At 42.9% G+C, this 17,539-nt stretch overlaps 1 protein-coding gene across 15 annotated transcripts in view; it reads right to left on the bottom strand.

The window, feature by feature from the left end:
• PIP5K1C (phosphatidylinositol-4-phosphate 5-kinase type 1 gamma) overlaps positions 1-17,539 on the bottom strand; it is a 211,173-nt gene that overhangs the window by 128,191 nt on the left and 65,443 nt on the right. For 10 of the 15 annotated variants that reach the window (XM_072601031.1, XM_072601024.1, XM_072601025.1 and 7 more), the window contains exon 1: positions 16,040-16,340. The exons of 1 other annotated variant lie outside the window; for it this stretch is intronic. In XM_072601031.1, the coding sequence (XP_072457132.1) occupies positions 16,040-16,145 (106 nt within the window). In that variant the 5' untranslated portion in view covers positions 16,146-16,340. Of the gene's footprint in view, positions 1-16,039; positions 16,341-17,539 lie in introns of those variants that run through there. 4 more of the 15 variants (XM_072601035.1, XM_072601037.1, XM_072601036.1 and 1 more) reach the window with 3 other exon arrangements.

Genomic DNA, 17,539 nt, shown 5'->3' with positions numbered 1-17,539 from the left:
TTTGAGCCTTGGCTATGACACTGCCAACCATGCAAAAATCACTGTAACTCTCTCCAAGCTGCAGTTTATTTATTTACAAAATTGGGATCATATTTGATCTACCTCACAAGGCTGTTAAGAATAAGTAGCTTTATAAGCTGCACAGCACTGTTAAATGTGAGTTATTTTGTATGACTGAGCTACGAAGTCTCAGAGCTCATACCTGAACCCAGGTTTTCTAACCATCTATCAGGTATAAGGGTTGTACTGATGACCTCTGAGGTCTTCCAATGCTAAGATTCTATAACTTTACATCTTCTCTATTTTTATATTGTCTTTAATTCCTAGCATAATATGGTTGCTTAACAAATAGTATATATATCTTCTCTCCCCTGTCCAGACTGTGAGTCACTTGTAGGCAAGAACTTCTATCACTCTAGAACTTGGAAGCCATTCCACACCAATCACCAGCCAACCCCACCCAGGTGGTACTTATATGGTGACAATGCAGCTCGTGAACTAGAAGACTTCCAGGCACACTGAGCTAGAGGTTCTTATAGTATCTGCAGGAACATTCAGCACTACAAGTCCCTCTCTGAAGATCACAAGCTGTTTTAAGACCAATGTGCTAAGTTTCTTGGCCCAATTTTCCTCCCAGATGTATTTTTAATTTCTGACAGTCTTGGAACTAGATTCTGAAATGGCAAGCATCATTTAATTGGACTGCGTTTGTTCAGATATGTCTTCATCAGCATCTTCAACTGACCCTTCTGGGAGACAGGCACCTGCTGGGCAACAGGCCCAGGAGATAATTGTTAATGTTGACTAAGAATTCTCTTGGCCAGAACTAGGGGCACAGACTCAGAGTGCAACGGAATCGTAGAGGTCTTCTACTTCAATCCGTACCTGTGCAGGAAATCAGCATCCCTGAGAAGCAGTCACTCAGGGAGAGTAAATTCATTATCCTTCTAAGGCAAGGCCCATTCCACCTTTCAATAGCTCTACTTACCAGAATGGTTTTTTTCCTTCTGTTGCGTCAAACTCTGCCTCTCACTCTATGGGGGCAGATGTATATTTTCCACCCAATTCTTCTTCTTTGGAGAAGAGACATAATAATCTCAATTTGGCAGAGAGTTAGCAGTTATATTCAATTTGCTCTATCAATTTAATGTAAAAATGTATGAAGCACCCACCATGTACACAGTACTTTACTAGGCATTAGGAATGGAAAAATGAAATCAGATCATGAGCTTCTTGAAGGTAGGAACTAACAGCATACCAAAATGGCCTCCTAAAGATACTTAGATCTTTCCCACAAATGATAACAATAAATTTTTTAGTAACAACACCAACTAGATAGACATTTCCCCTTTTTTCTCCAACAACAATACTGGGTTGTATTTAGTAACACAATTTTATGAGGTAGCTCCCTAGAGTAATAAAAGGCTACAGTCTGAAAATGCACAACAAAATGCTGTCAAAAGTTAACTAGCTCCTTGGGGGTGGGGGGTGAAGAGGTGTTCTATCTGCGGTCTTGGCCTCATCAGAAAGTTTCACCAACTAGTAGAACATACACTCCCTGAGGGAAAGAACTGGCTTTGTAGTACCAATACTCAGACTACAGTAGGTCCTTCACCAGTGTTTGCTGAATGGTCATTTTTATAAGCATCTAGTTACACAGGATGATAAGAATTTTCTACAGATAAAGTGAGACTGCTTTGTAATTCATAAAGCTCCAGGAAGGTTCTGTGTGTTCTTCAATAGTTTTAATATCTCTCAAACTATTTGCCAGACCATGCACCCTTGCAAAAGACTGCAGCAGTCATTTATCCTAAATGCAATGTCTGTCCAGTAGAAGGGAAAGGAAAAAAAACCTACCATGTTTCTACTGTTTCTCCTTCTAAGCTGCCCTTCATCAGACCATAGACAGCAGGCAGGCCCTTGTCTTAATGATTTTTTTTTTTCCACAATCACCCCACCCCAAATCTCCAGCACCTGTAAAGAACCCTGTAGTAGCAGCATTGCTAAGCTGAATTCAGGAGCAATCCTCTGCAGAGTATTTAAGAGGCCAGTGGGTGAGCCAGCCCTGGCAGGGCATTTGGCATTTCCTGACAGCTTTGGCAAATGCACCTTTTTGAACTAGGATTTCTTTCTCTAGAATGAATAAAATTATCTCTCTTCTCGGCTTTTCCAGTATCTTATGCTGATCCCATAGAGAAAGTTGAAGGTTGTGCTATTTTGGTTAAAGTGACCATGAAAATATGTTTTTATTCTAAAATGGAGAGAGATCACATGAACTGTAGAGAATGGTAGCCCTGGGAGTGTTCCCAGAAACCTTCATTAAGTTATTTCTCATTGATTCTCAGTCTGCACTTATAATCACAGCAATCACAGTGGTGAAGTTAACTGTAATCAGGGTCCCTTAACCCTCCTCTCAAGTCAAGTGTCTAGATATTCTGTCTCAAGCAGAGACACTGATTTATGTTATTAAAATACTGGTGGGGGAGGGAAGAATGATGTTTCACTTTTAACTATGATGGCTGTCTCAGTAAATTATATCTGTTGAAACCAGACATGTTCCTACTAAACTTCAGGAAGAGACAACTGTGCACAGATTTGTTCATGTATGTCACATTCCTTTGCTCAAAACCCAGCTCATTCTTGCTTATCAGATAAAGCATTAACTCCCTGGCCTGGCATTCAAGGGCCTCCTCAACATTATACCTCCTTACTTTTTCAGCCTAATCTCACCCCATTTCCCCATACTTATAATACACTCTAGCCAAGCTAGACTAATTGTGGCTTCCCAGAACATCTACCTCCAAAGCTCTGCTCAATCATTCCTTAAAGCTAAAATGGTTTTTCTCCTGTAGACATTCTATAAGTTCATCAAGGCCCAAGTCAAATGCTACCTCTCTTTCAGAAAGTCTTCTCTGATCCTCTCAAATGGAAGTGATCTCTGACATAATCTTAAGATAACTGTACAATCCTTAAAATATAAGAGCACTTATTTCTCAAGTGCAGGGACCATATTCTTATGCATCCTTCTATTTCCCCCAGTGCCAAGTACTGTATGCATAATATGCGCCAATACAATACGTCAAACATTATAAACGTAGTAGGTACACGTGATAAGTACCTATCAAGTGAAGTAGTGAGTAAAATGCCATGGATTTATAGAAGGGAGAACATATTGTGCTCTGGATGTAGAATCAAAAGGCCTGAGGCTGAGCCCTGATCTATCACTTACTGAATGAATGACCCTGGTAAAATGACACTTAACCTCTAACTTTTCTGAAGCACCTACCTACCTACACAAGGTAATGGAAGGAGCCAGCCTCCAAGTCAGGAAGATTTAAATTCAAGTTCTATCCATAACAGGCATAGGCTGTTTAGCTCTGGTCAAGTACTTCTTAGTGTCCCAAGCAAAAAAGACTATAAGTTGCAGGGAATCAATCAATAATCTACATTGGTGAAGGCAGTTTCCTACATCAGAGAAGTCACAATTACAGTTGTAGAGTCCCCGCCAAAGTTCCTACTAAATGGAAGGCCCTCGTGCATTCAGCCCTAGGGACCCAAAGAGGAAGCTCCTCAAGTAGTTTATGATCTGATGGGAAGGGAGGCCATAGACAAAAATAAAGGTAGCACAGCTAGAATTTGAGAAGCGCAGAGGACAGAGCCAATCAACGTGTCATTGAGGAGGGTGAAAATAGTTGTACCTCTTACTTCACAGAGTTTTTTGTAAAGAAAGCTGCACTTTCTTAAAGTGATATAGAATTCTTAAGTTATTAAAATGCATAAATGACTGACTCAGTATAACACAACTGTAGTTAAAGGAAAGTGGGATGGTACAGTGTGCTGAACTAGGCATGTTCTCCAGGCAAATCCCTGGGGAGGCATCTCATTCACAGCTTGGTGATGATGGCCTGCATCTGCTGCACTGGTTGGCACCAGGGAGGGGTCTGTCTTCCAAATAGCCCCCTGAGGATAAGAAAGGGGAAGGTGCTCAAGTTGTTACTTTTGGGGGAAAAAAAAAGTAATTTTTAAAGCTCTCTCTTCAAGAGGTAACTCGTCATAGTTGCTTACCTCTATTTTCCTCATGGTTTGGAGAAACCAAAAGAGAAGAGCCCAAACTGTATGTGGTTGCATTCTCCTTTGAAAAGAGCTCCTACCAGTCTTCCTGTTTAAACCAATGGCCAGTGCTATGCCCCCAAAACACTGCCTGGCTTAAGGCTTAGGAGTAAGCATTTGTTCTGCTGTCTCTCAGAAATATAACCGTCTCTGGACCTAAACAAGGAGTTTACCTGCTCTGTGAAGAGGGAGATGACTCTGTGCAGCTAAGGTGGCAACATTTCTAAGCACTAACCCTCTCCTGGGCATCAGAAAAGAAAAAAATTAAGCCAAGAGTCAGAACAGTGTGTTGTAGTAGAAAGAACACTTGGAATCAGAAGACCTGGGTCTGGTCTTCTACCTCCCTTCAAGTGTAACTTTGGACAAGTTCTTTCATTTCTCACCTATCAATTACCTAAGGGAGCTGGACTAAATGAACTTTAATGGCCCTTCTGGTTCACTTTTTTGAAATTCAATTTTATTTTTAGTTTTTAAAATTTTAGTTCCAGTTTTCTCTCCTTTTTCCTCATCCATTAAGAGGGTAACAAAACCTATCCCAACAAGGAAAGTCATGCAAACCAAATTCTCAGGGCCCTTCTAGTTCTAAACCTTGTGATAATTCTGCATGAGTAGGAAACTGGGTAGGGAAGAAAGGACTAACCTAAAATCATTTGATCCTCACAATAATCTTGCCAGCTTAGTTCTGCCTAGCTGTGTCTCAGAGCATGCAGTGTGATGTCACCACTTAGAGAAAAGGAGTCCTTAAGAGTTAGAATTTAATTCTGCCTCTGGCACTTATTAGTTGGGCAACCTTGACCAAGTCACTAACCGCTCTAATTCTATTTCTTTATCTGTAAAATGGTGATAATAGAATTAATTGCATGGGTTTGGGAAGATTAAGTGAGAATTTCTGTCAAGTGTTTTGCAAACCCAAAGTGCTATATAAACGTGAGCTACTATTATTGTTGTTGCTGCACCTATAGTTATCCCTAATCCCAACGTACAGATGCAGGAAAGCTAGGATCTAGTTTTGATTCTGTCACTGAGTAGCTGGGTAACATTAGGCAACTTATTTCTCCTCCCTGAAGCTGTTTCCACATCTATCAAATTGGCATACCTACCTATACCTATAGCACTTTAAGGTTTGTAAGTGTTTTCTTCCTATCAGCCCTGAAGAAGGTAGTACAAATATAATTATCTCCATTTAAAGAGGAGCAAACAAAGGTTCAAAGAGGCATGGTAATTTGCCTAAGGTTAACATAGCAAGAATTTCTCCAAGCAGGGGCTGGAGACTGCCTCCTGACTCCAAGCCCAAGGCTCTTTCCACAGGACTACTCCCATCTTGGCAAGATGATATAAGGATCAAATGAGAGAATGATTATGAAAGTGCTTAAAGAGGTAGCCATGCAAGCCTTGTGACCACCACAATCAGGAGCAGCCCACATTTCCTGAAACTCAATTACACAATAGAAAATGTCTTGGGCTAAGAAAGATCCAGGATATCTAGGTTTTAGTTTCTGTGCCATCATTTACATCACTATCCTCCATAAAGCCATTTTCCCATCACTTCACCAACACTGGTCAGCATTTCCTCCTTGGTCTTTGCTCTATTCCCTATCCCTCCTTTCATCTTCATCCATTGATTTCTACCTGTCCCTTTAATACCTAGGCCTAAAGCTACCATAAAACCTTCTCTGATGTGCCATTTCCCCAGCCCTTACTCCCAGCTTATAATGTTTTCTCCCTCATCTGATCTTTCAGCACTTTATTATTGTATGATTCTAAGGTCTCTTCCATCACTGACATTATTCCAACTGAAAACAATTATGATCTAACAACAGTTATAGTTCCTAGAAGGCAGGGTCTGAGTCTATGTAGGGACTCTGAGGGGTCCCATATTTAGACACTTCACAAACAGTTGTGGAAGAGAATAATTTTTAAGTCAGGGGTCCATCTTATTTGAAGCATATCTCCTATAGCTTCTCTAAAGGTGGGTAAATCTGGTAGGTCACATACCTGTCCAATAAGTATCAGGCTCAGTTTATAGCTGCCATGTCTATTCATGTTATGTTATTATCTGAAGCAGACTGTACCAGCTTCTGGCTACAATGACCCTCAGTAGCTCCTATGACCTAAATCTGAAAGTTTTTTCCTTCTCCCAGTCCCTATTTATATCCTTGCTCTATCCTACCTCTGTACATATCAGAATAACCGTTTAGAGGATGTACTGCTTTCGACATTCCAACAGGTTTTCACTTCACTGATTTCATGGCTGGTGCTAGAACTGGTTTGCCAGAGAGCTCACAAACCACATTAGCACAACAGCTCTAGGAGATAAGCAATGCTAGAATCGTTATCCCCTTTTCATGGATGAGGGAGTTAAGGGGGGAAGATGAGGAATAACTTGGCCAAGTTTACTTACACAATAGCTAGCATTATATAGCTTTAATGTTTGCAAAGTGTTTTACATATGTTAACTCATTTAATTCTCATAAAAAACTCTGGGAGGTAGTTACTATTATCCTCATTTAACAAATGAGGAAACTGAGGCACAGAAAGGTTAAGCAACTTGTTCAGGGCTATATTAGTGTAATAATTAGTGTCTGAGGCAAAATTCAAACTCAGATCTTCCTGATTCCAAGTCCAGGACTTTATGCCATCTAGTTTCCAAGGTTAATCATCTGTTAGCCAACTAGCATTGATCAAATGCCAGATATGTGCCAGGCATGGTGTTTAATGTGGCAGATACAAGGGAAAAAAAAGGCCCTGCTCTCAAGGAGCTCACAGTCTAATGTGGAAGACAATATGCAAACAACCATGTACATGTTTGTTAACTATAACCAGGATTCATGAGGGGCAATCTCAGAGGGAAGGCTCTAAGATTAAAGAAAGCTACCTGAGGAAGGTGGGACTTCAAGATAGGGAAGCCAGGAGGTGGGCATGGGGAAGGACAGAGTTCCAGGCATAGAAGACAATCAATGAGAAACTCAAGAGTTGGGAGATGAAGTGCTTTGTGCATTAATGAGCCCAGTATCACTGGATCACAGTGACTAGTGTTACTATCACTGACCCAGAGCTTATGGAGGGGAGGAAGGTGTAGACCAGGTAGGAAGAAGCCAGATTATCAAGCTTAATGAGTAGAAAAACTAGGACATGAACTTTGTTAACTTGCAGTACAGTACACATTCCACAACATCACACTGCCTCTGGGAGAAACAGAGATAGAAGGATGAAATGATCTGTCCACAGCTTTTGGCACTGCTGCGACAAGAACCCTGGATTCTCCTAAAACCTGATCCAGGATTTTTAAACTATATAAACAACTGCTTCTTTGAGGCACCAAATGATGGGACTCCGATAATGGTTCCCTTTGGACCTCATAGCACTTGCTTCACAATTCTCTAATAAACTTATCATATAATATTATATATCATAGTTACCTGTCAGCTGCATATGAGAAGGGATCATATCTTATTTAAACTTTGTAGCTCCTCCAGTTGCTAACACAACAATCTCTCTATATAGTAGATTTTTACTAAACGTTAAATAAACAAACCCAAACTCTCCACTTTTGAATGGAGTGTGAGAAGAGCAGGTGTTTTCTTTATCATTTGGAACATTATACAGTACCCAGCAAAGTTGCTGGGGAAAAGCACTGGATTTGGAGTCACCAGATCAGGGTTCAAGACTTTGGCTGAGTCACTAATATCCATGTGACAATGGACTAGTAAGTCACTTCATCTTCCTTTGAACTGGTTTCCTGAACTGCAGAAAGCCTGATATTAACTACCTCACTATTGTGAGAACTATTATGAGGATCAAATGGAATAAGCATTGTGTAAACCTACAGCATTGCAGGCTATTTATTGTAATTGTTATCATTACCTAGCCCTAAGATTTTTGGAGTCATTTTGAGCTACAAAGAGTTATCAATTAGGTATGTCTAGATATAAAGTCATCCAATTCAGGTCCTTAAAAAAAGTCATGTTATCTTTTGTTTTTACATGACCATCCTATACAAATATATCCCTCCTTCCTACCCAATGGAGGAACCAATAAAAGGAGGACTGGGGAAGGGGGAAGTACTTTGCAAAACTAACCCTTATACCTACTCAGTGTTATAGTATGTGCAATGTGTGGTACACCCTTGATCCCCAACTTCTGCAAACAAGGGAGGGGAATGTATTCTCTCCCCTCTTCTTCAGGGCTAAGCTTGGTCGCTGTAATTCAGGCCTACACAATCTGCAGCCCACCAAAGGATTCTGGGTGGTCCACAAATGTTTTGTTGTACAGTCCTGTTATAATCACACAATGCTCAGCTTTGGGGTTTTTTTCTCTCCATTTGCACTATTGTGGTCATTGTGTATACCGTTTTTCTGATTCTGTTTGCTTCACTCTATATCAGTTCATAGAAAACCTTTCGTGTTTTTCTATATTCTTCATATTTATTTAGTATAATTAATATTAATGTATCACAATTTGTTTATCCATTCTTCAGCTCATAGGCTTCTACTTTTTTACCTCCAGTTCTTTACTATTATAAAAAGCAGTTGTGAATTTACAGCATTATATGGGACTTAACCTCCTTACTGTTGGATAAACATTTCAGTCCCTTTATAAGCATACTTCCAAACTGCTTTCCAAAATGACTGGACCAGGACTTTACAGAATGTGATGTTTGGATTCCGAAAAATGGCCACATTGGAGGACCTAGAGGGCCACATGTGACCTTGAGGTAGCAGGCTCCCCACCCCTGGCTTGTCTACTGTGGATGACTCTCGGTCTTATATTTGGTTGGTTTTTTTAAAATTCATATTAGATCCATTTACTTTAAGTATATCAAAAACACTCAAAGCATTGATTCTTAAACAAACATGCAATTAGAATTGGTTTTCTATTTGTGTTGATTTCTTACATATATACATATACATACATATGTGTGTGTGTGTATGTGTGTATATTTTTGACACCAGTCGTTCTTGGGCTGCCTCTTGCCTGGGCTATTTTAATAGTACCCTAAGTTTTCTCCCCATCTTCTGACTCTCCTATCTCCAAAGTCACTCTGCAAAGGCTACCTGGATAATTCTCATACTGCAGTCTCTGATCATGTCACTTCTTAAAAGCTTGCAATGGTTCTCCACTGCTTAGTCAATGGAATGTAAACTTCTTATTCTGGCAATTGTTACTGATGGACTAATTGACATTCAAAGCCCTCTACAATCAGGCTTCAATCTACCTTTGCCAGCTACACTACTTACCCTGTATCATAAACTTTACCTTCCAGCTGGCCTGCTTTCGACATTCCCCAGCTCAGTTATTCCACTTCCACCTTGGAGCCTTTTCATAAGTGGTCTCCCAAGACTGAAATCCACTCACTCCTCATCCCTATTCCTTTATCCCCTAATTTCCTTCAAGGAACAATTCAGTGTAATTTCCTATATGCAGCCTTTTCTGATTCTCCTTTGTAATTATTAGCATTTTAACTTCCCTGAAATGACTTTACAGTTATCCCTTCTACACTGCAACTTTCCACCATCACGGTTTTGATATATTGCAGGTTGGCATAAAAAATTAAATGGGAAATTTGGAGGAGTTTTGTGGAAACCACAGATGATATACAAAAGGCCAGCAGACAAAACTGAAAAAGTCTGGAAACTCAGAAATGCATAAAATACGTGTACAGTACTGTATAACATCAACCCCACATTTTACAATAAGGTGCTGTAAATAACTCATAAAAGAAAAAGAAAAAAATTCAGACTTCTTCTCTTGTATCAAAGGGAAGGCCAAAAAATTTTATGTGGATTTTCCAGATTGTGGGGAGCACTGTGCCCCTAACCCCTATAATGTGGAAGAGTTAACTGTAATTTTACTTTCTGTTTGCTTTTCTTTTTGTATCCCCAGAGCCTACTACAGTGCCTTGCACTCGAGGGTGGAAGTGGGAGAGACTAGATCAAATTTCATTAAAATAGGGAACTTCGGATGATGAGGAAACTTTCTACAACTCATCTAGAAAGACACTTGCTTGTCAGTTTGCAGTCATAAAGAGCTGCCTGGGATAGGGAGAGATTAAGTGACCAGCCCAGAATCTTATATTCTTTAGGTGTCAAGAAGTAGAATTTGAACCGAGGTCAGCCTGCTTCAAAAGTAAGGTCTCTTCTCCATTACACTACTGGCCTTGCTCTTAAGAGTTTAATGAATGTTTGAATTAAATTAAATTCAGGTGTTATCACCTCCAAGAAACCTTTCCTTATTCCTGAGGGTGAACTTTCTTTTCCCAGAATACTCTTTTGCACTTCTATGACATTCTGCACGATGACACAGCTATCTGTATAGCATTAAACACACGTTGTGCATGTATGCCTATGGTGCTGTAGAAAGAGTGATGGATCTGGCCCTGCTACTTACTCAGCACTTGGTGATCTTGGACAAGGCACTTTACCTCCCTTTGTCTTCATTTTCCTCTCTGTAATATGAGGAGGCTGGACTAAATAATTCTAAATTTTCTTACAGTTGTAAAATCTATATATAAAGATATATATCTATATCTATATCTATATACATACATACATACATACACACACACACATACAGCACACACACCCACATCCACACATTATAATTCCTGGAGTCAGGAAGCCCTGAGTTCAAAATCTGCCTTACTAGCTGTGGGACCCTGGGCAAGTCACTTAACCTTTTTCACCCTCAGTTTCCTCATCTATAAAACTGCATCTACCTCATAGGACTGTTGTGAAGATTAAACCAGATAAAATAAGATTCTTGAAAGCAAAAATTGTGTCCATCTTTCTTTCCCCAGCACAGTGCTTTGCTCTGAAGCAGAACTGAATGGTACAGTCAATCCTAATACTGGCATGGAAAATAAACTTAAAATCCAATGCTAAATATAAGTGAGGTCTTGATTATTCATCACAATGTAGAGAAGTATAGATATCAAAACCAGCATAATTAAAATTATTTCTACTTGGATCTATAAGGTGGTTAGACATGTTCACAAACACAAATCCATTCATACTCAACAAAGATGTACTAAAAATGTATCTACTATACACAGCATACCATAGAAACACAAAGGTTACTAGTGTACAGTGCCTGTCTTTATGAAGCTCATAATTAGGAGACTAAAACACACAGAGATAAGTAGCACAAATTAAAATATCATAATTCTACAAATATTTATTAAGCACCTACCAGGTACAATTGTGTAAAACACTCTGAAAACCTTAAGTGCTATATTAATGTCAGTTATTATTACTGACTGAACGACAGGAATACTTCCTAAGCACCTAATATATACCAGACCCTATGCTAAGTACATCATGAATATGTCATTTGGTCCTCACAAATGAGGTAGGGGCTATTATTACCTCCATTTTATAGCTGAGGAAAACTGAGGCAAACAGATATTTGCCCAAGGTCACACAGCCGTTTAATATCTGAGAACAGATATTAAATCAGGTCTTCCTCACTCTGGGCCCAGAGCTCTATCTACTTCACCACCTCCCTGCACTATAAGATCAGATAAAGTAGTCATTTCTAGCTTGGCAGAATCTGGGAAAACACATGTAAAAAGATAAGTACTGTTTGAAGGGCATAAAATAATGTCAATGAACGGAAATAGTGAGGAGGGCATTCCAGATATAGGTAACAGCCTAAACAAAGATGCCAAAGTGGAAAATGGGTTTGAGCAGTTCACATGCTGCCCCCAAGACTAAAGTCTACTTATTCCATTTAGCCCCAAACTGGCCACCTACAAAGGGATCAATAATTCTTATTCTTAAGTTAAATACAAAAAAAAGTCTCAAAGGTCAGTCTACAGTACAGAAAATTTTATAAAGACTCCTCACCAAAACCTATTAAAAATAAAACCAAAGCTTAGTTAATACATAAGCAACAAAGCAAGCAGTGGAATGTAGAGGAATAAACCTAAGTCTGGGAGTCAGGAAACGAGCTGTAGCTTTGACTCGGTCCTAAAGTTACTGTATGATCTTGAGAGCAAGAAAAACCTTCGGGTTTAAGATCCTATATTAATAAAATGAAGGAATCTGGCTAGAGGACCTCTAAGGACCCTTCTTGCTCATACAGTCTATGATTCAATAATTCCACTCTGTAACTATCTTTTCTGGCATTTACTTTGACAAAAAAAAAGCTGTCCAACACAAGTCTACATCCTTCCCATTCAATGAGTCTCTAAGTCAAAATGATCAGAAACTAACTGGACAAGATGGGAAGCAGTCACTTTTTCAACAACCTGATGAAAAAGAAACTGTCAGTACTACGTATCATAGTCAAATCAGGGCAAGGTATAAATGAGTTAAATTCATTCAAGTACCAGCACAACAGGGTAAAAACTAGAAGTCACTAACAGGGTAGACATTCTGAAAGCAGAGTAAGCACAAATTTCATAGAATCACTAAATGTTAGGGCTATAAAGGGCTTAGAGATCATTTACCTACCCACTTTACAAATGAGGGAACTGACATTCAGAGAGAGACAGAGGAGATCGAGAGTAGACAAGAAGGTAGAGTAGAAAAACATTACAAGACAGGAGCAGGCACAAGGGCAGTCTGAAGTCCAAGACAAGTGATCAGGGGTCACAGAGTTTGCAATCATTGAAGGGTTGGGAAAATAGGTTTTAAGAGCATGCACCAGCATCCAGAAGGCTAGTTTACATGGTCAATTGCTGGGTTTTTTTCTTCCCTTGATTTTCTCTGGGAGGTGGGGAGCAGTCCCTGCAGACTGAGCAGGTTCTGCAGTTTAGAACAGGCAGTTGTTAGCACTAGCAAGAATGGGTTAGTTAGGTAGGGGACCAAAAAACAGTTGCTGGTGGTCTGAAGCTCAGATCAAGCTCCTCTCAAACAGGAGAGCTGGAGAGTTTGTATTTGACCTAGATACCCTCTCATTCTAATAGAGACTGAGGGCAAGAAAATCAGTCCTACAGTGAATTTCAAAAGATGTCATTCCAAAAAAACTTAAGCCTTCTGACTTTATACAGTTACAATATGCATAATGTTACAGTTTACAAGGTGCTCTCCTCTCAAAATCCCACTTAAGGTCAGATATTTAAGTACTATTATGCCCATTTTACAAATGAGAAAACTGAAACTCAGAAAGCTTAAATGACTGGCCCAAGGTCACAAAAGCTAGGGGATTCACACCCTGCTTTCCGGACTCTAAATTGAATGTTGTTTCTACCACATCATAGTGCCCTGGCATGGGGCTTGGGAAAGAAATTCTTTCTGAATGTATGAAATAACCTCTAAAAAGGCATTCTGGTGTAATGGAAGGTTCACTGGACCCAGAAAACCTGAATTCTAGTCTCATTAGTGCTACTAATTTGCTGTATGACCTTAAGCAGATAAATCCCTCCCCCTTACTTGGGACTGGGATTGTCCATCTGTAAAATGGAGGCAGGGATGGACTGGATGCCCTCTCTGGCTCTGGCACTTTGGACAAAGGATTTTGCAAGAGAGTTGGTATGGGGGGATGTCAGTAAAGGTGACCTAACCTAGCTAGTGGCTTTTTCTAAGGGATCAAAACATTTTGAAGTCATCAGCCTGCATATTAAAGGGGCACCAGTGTGTGTTGGGGGCGGGGAGGGAGAAGAAAGGAAGAACTCCACTGACCACAGTGCTGGCCCTTAAGTGGTCCTGGAAACCACAATCAACTCCTTGGAGCTAGGAATTTTCATCATGAAAGCCTTTAAATCCACCAACAATTCTGAGCATCATGTCTCCTCCCTCCCCAAATCCATCAGCCTGAATAATCCTCCAATCACCCCGGTACCATAACCCTGAGAAACAGCATCTCCTTAGAGAAAGCTCCTTCCCAGGTCAGACTCAGGGAACAGTAAAAGCCTCCTGAACTGAGTGACTCAGCCCATTCAACTCAATTTTAGCGAGTTCATGTAATCTTTGGGTCCAGGCCTATCTAATTTCAGGTTTCTCAACAGTCAGGGCTTGTACTTAATCTTATCAGTCTTCCAATCAGAAGCCCTGTGAACTTCTAAGATAAAATGTTTAACAACATGGAGTTTCTAGTGTCCTGGCAAGACTTGGGCTTTTCTGGCTTGTGTCAAAGAAAGAATTACAGGTGGAAGATGAAGCCTGGAAAGGAAAGGACCTTGCTTACTGCTTTGCAACCTGACTAGTGCCCACACTGTTCAATGAAACTAGCAAGCAAGGAACGTCTTGTGGGGCCCTTATGAGCTGTCACACACTTTTTTTTTTTTTTAGCAGATTAACAATAACAATTTACATTTCTATATCACTCCAAGATTTACAAAGCAAAATGACTTTGGGTAAATACCAATCCCATATTACAGACAGCACAACTAAGGCTCAGCAAAAAAGGAGAATATTGATTCAAACCCAGGTCTCAGTCCAATTCCAGAAATCTTTTCACTTCAAAACTAAACTAGTTCATTTTCCAAGTAAACAAATATTTCAACGGGGTGAACACTGTGGAAGAAATATGACTGCCCATATCTTTTGAGTCCCCTACATTTTCGTAACTTGCAGGCATAACAACAGTCCAACCCTATTGGTCAATTACTATTTGAGAAAATGAGATATACTGTCTTTATTTTGAGAGTCACTAAACGTGGAAAGAAGATGACTAAAAGAGGTTTCTTTGGGAGGGGCTTCCAGAAATCCAGAATTTTCCTATTCCAAAGCTTCAGATCTCAGCTACTTCATCAGGAAGTAAGACTCCCTCTGCAAAACTCCTGCCTATCTTCCCTTGAGGAAGAAGGCAGGATCCTACCTTCACCCACCACCCCATTCACCGTAGGAAAGATCAGCAGCCAGGGGATGGATAAATAGGTTCTCTCTCCCCTTCTCTCTCCTACGCATAATGCCAGCTGCATCCCTCACATTAAGCTTGAGGAGATAAAGGGTGCATTGGGAGTAGTGGCTGGAGTTTAAGCAATACTAGGAGGTAAGAATTCCCTACCTACCCCTCAACCAATTCTTAGCCCTAGAAGGGATTTTGGGATATTCTAATCTAGAAACTGCTCCCCATCACCCTCATTTTACAGACGGGAAGCGAAGGCCCACAAGGGCTAGCAACTCACCCTGCTTTTCAAAGGTTTACAAAGTGCTTTTCTCACATCAGCCCTGTCTGTGACAGGCGATGTAAGTATTATTAAGCCTATTTTATGGATGGAGAAAACTGGTCCAGAGATAAAGCGATTTGCCCGCTCTCGGCCAAGCAGTGGGCCAAGAAGCAGGGAAGGATCTGGAACACAAGCCTCCTGCTCTCCATCCGTCTGCGCTGGCCAAAAAGGTGACAGAGACAGGGGCCTGGACTAAATGACCCGGAAGGTTCCTTGCCCTCGGGTGCCCCCGGTCCCCACCCGCTCCGGCTCCCCGTCCTCTCCCCGAGGAGCACTGGCATGTCAGGACCCCAGGGGGACCGGTCGGGAAGGGAAGGCTGAGGACCGAGAGGAACACCCACCCGGGGAGGGGCGGTTCCGCCGTGGGGCCGGCAGGGAGGGGAAGTCACGGGGTGATGCCTCGGTCAGTTCCATCCCATTGAGCCTCGGGTGGGGAAAAAGAGGCCGGAATCTCCCTTTTTCCTGCCCACCCCCACCGGCAACACTGGGAAATGGGGCACTGCCTGCAGCCCCCCGCGGCGGAGAGGAAGCGAAGGCTCGGGTCCCCAAGAGCTCCCGGCTTTCTGGACCCAAGGGCCGGTTCGGTGAAGCAGCCAGGATGGGGTCGGGGGGTCGAGGCGGCGGCCGGCTCCATCCGGGAGGGCTGGGCGGGGAGCGAAGGGGCGGCCCGCACCATCAGGGCGGGGGCGGGGGGGCGCGCGAGGGGGCGGCCGGCACCATCGGGACGGGGGCGGGGGGGTGCGAAGGGGCGGCCGGCACCACCGAGGCGGGCGGGGGGGAGGGGAGCGAGGAGGGCGAGGAGCCGGAGACCGTTACCTGTCGCCGAGGGCGCCGCCGCCCCGCTCTCCACAGCCCATCCTGCCTCCGGAGGAACGGCCCCCGCCTCGGCTCTCTCCGCCTCGTCCGGCACCTCCAGCTCCATCGCCGCTGACGGGCCCGAGGCGAGGCGGGGGCCGGCGGGGGGAAAGCCCCGCCAGGCCCAGCCGGCTCCTCGGCTGAGGGAAGGGAGCTGCCGCCGCCGCCGCCGCCGCCGCGGAACAACAACCGCCGGGAGGGAGAGTCCGGACTGACAAGGGGAGAGGGAGGGAGCGACGGGGGAAGGGGGAGGGAGGGAAGGGAGGGAAGGGATGGGAGGGGGGAAGAGAGGGAGTGGGGAGGGAGGGGGCGGGGCCACGGCCGTGCCTGGTCACGCGCCCTCTCTCCCTGCCAACCGGGGAAGAGATTGGGAGTGGGGAGGGGGCGGGTTGACGTCTTCACGCCGAGGCTGGGAGAGCGCCTCCCCGGGGCGAGCTGGTGGAAGGGCAGCCGCAGGGTCGTACCGAGTGACCCAGGCGGTCCAGGAGGCGGGCGTGGGAAGGAGCCCGAGTCCCCCACGTCCCCAACACATGCCACCCAGGTACCATCATCATCCTACGAATGATGACGGTGATGAAGATAACCAGCGCTTCCACGCGGCGACCCCAAAGGCTCGGTGCTGGCTGGCAAAGCTTGTGAATTAAGTAGTGCAAACTGCTGCTTTCTGCTTGACAGCGCTTTGAAGTTTTCAAAGCTTTTCACAGGTCCCATCTCCTCCTTATCAACACAGCCACCTTGGGAGGGAGGGAGGTGTTCTCATCTCCGTTTTACAGAAGAGGAAGTTGAGGCAGAGAGAAGTCATACGACTTGCCCAGGGTCACACAGCTAGTGATGGTCAGAAGCCAAATTGGAGCTCCAAGCACAGGGGACCACTACATCCAGGGGCAGCTCATTGCCTTTCTTTAAGCTGTGGACATCAAGCATGCTCCTTTCTCCTTCCCACTTCCATCCCCGCTTCTAGAAGCAAGCCCAACGTCTCCTCCATGTGACAGCTAGCTCTTCAGGTACTTGAAGGCAGCTTGGTCCAGACTTGGTCCTCTGGGGAGTCTTCTCTAGGATAAAGGACCCTAGTTCCTTCAGGTAGTCATCATGGCATGAAGGTCACCATCCTATTTGCTTTTCTCTAGATGTCCTTCAAGTGACTTTCTAAAAGGATGTGGCCAGGTTATACATGATACTCCTGAGGTGGTCCGATCTTGGTATAACCCAGAGACATTGTCACTGACTAGTCCTGAATGGTAGACCTTTTTTATTTGCAGTCTAAAGTCAGATTTTTATTTTTTGGCTGCCATTCGACTCACATATGGAACTCTCAATTAACTGAACCCCCTCCTCCCTGTCTTTTTTCAGATGTATTTCTGTCTAACCATGCCTCCCTACAAAGATTATTTTTAAAAATGCAAGCATATGACTTCACGTTGACATTTAGGAAATTGTCTTTTCAATTGAATTGATTGTATT

The sequence above is a fragment of the Notamacropus eugenii genome, chromosome 4, assembly GCF_028372415.1.
Source record: "Notamacropus eugenii isolate mMacEug1 chromosome 4, mMacEug1.pri_v2, whole genome shotgun sequence".
Classification (NCBI taxonomy): domain Eukaryota; kingdom Metazoa; phylum Chordata; class Mammalia; order Diprotodontia; family Macropodidae; genus Notamacropus; species Notamacropus eugenii.
This window is presented reverse-complemented; position numbering and strand designations above follow the sequence as displayed.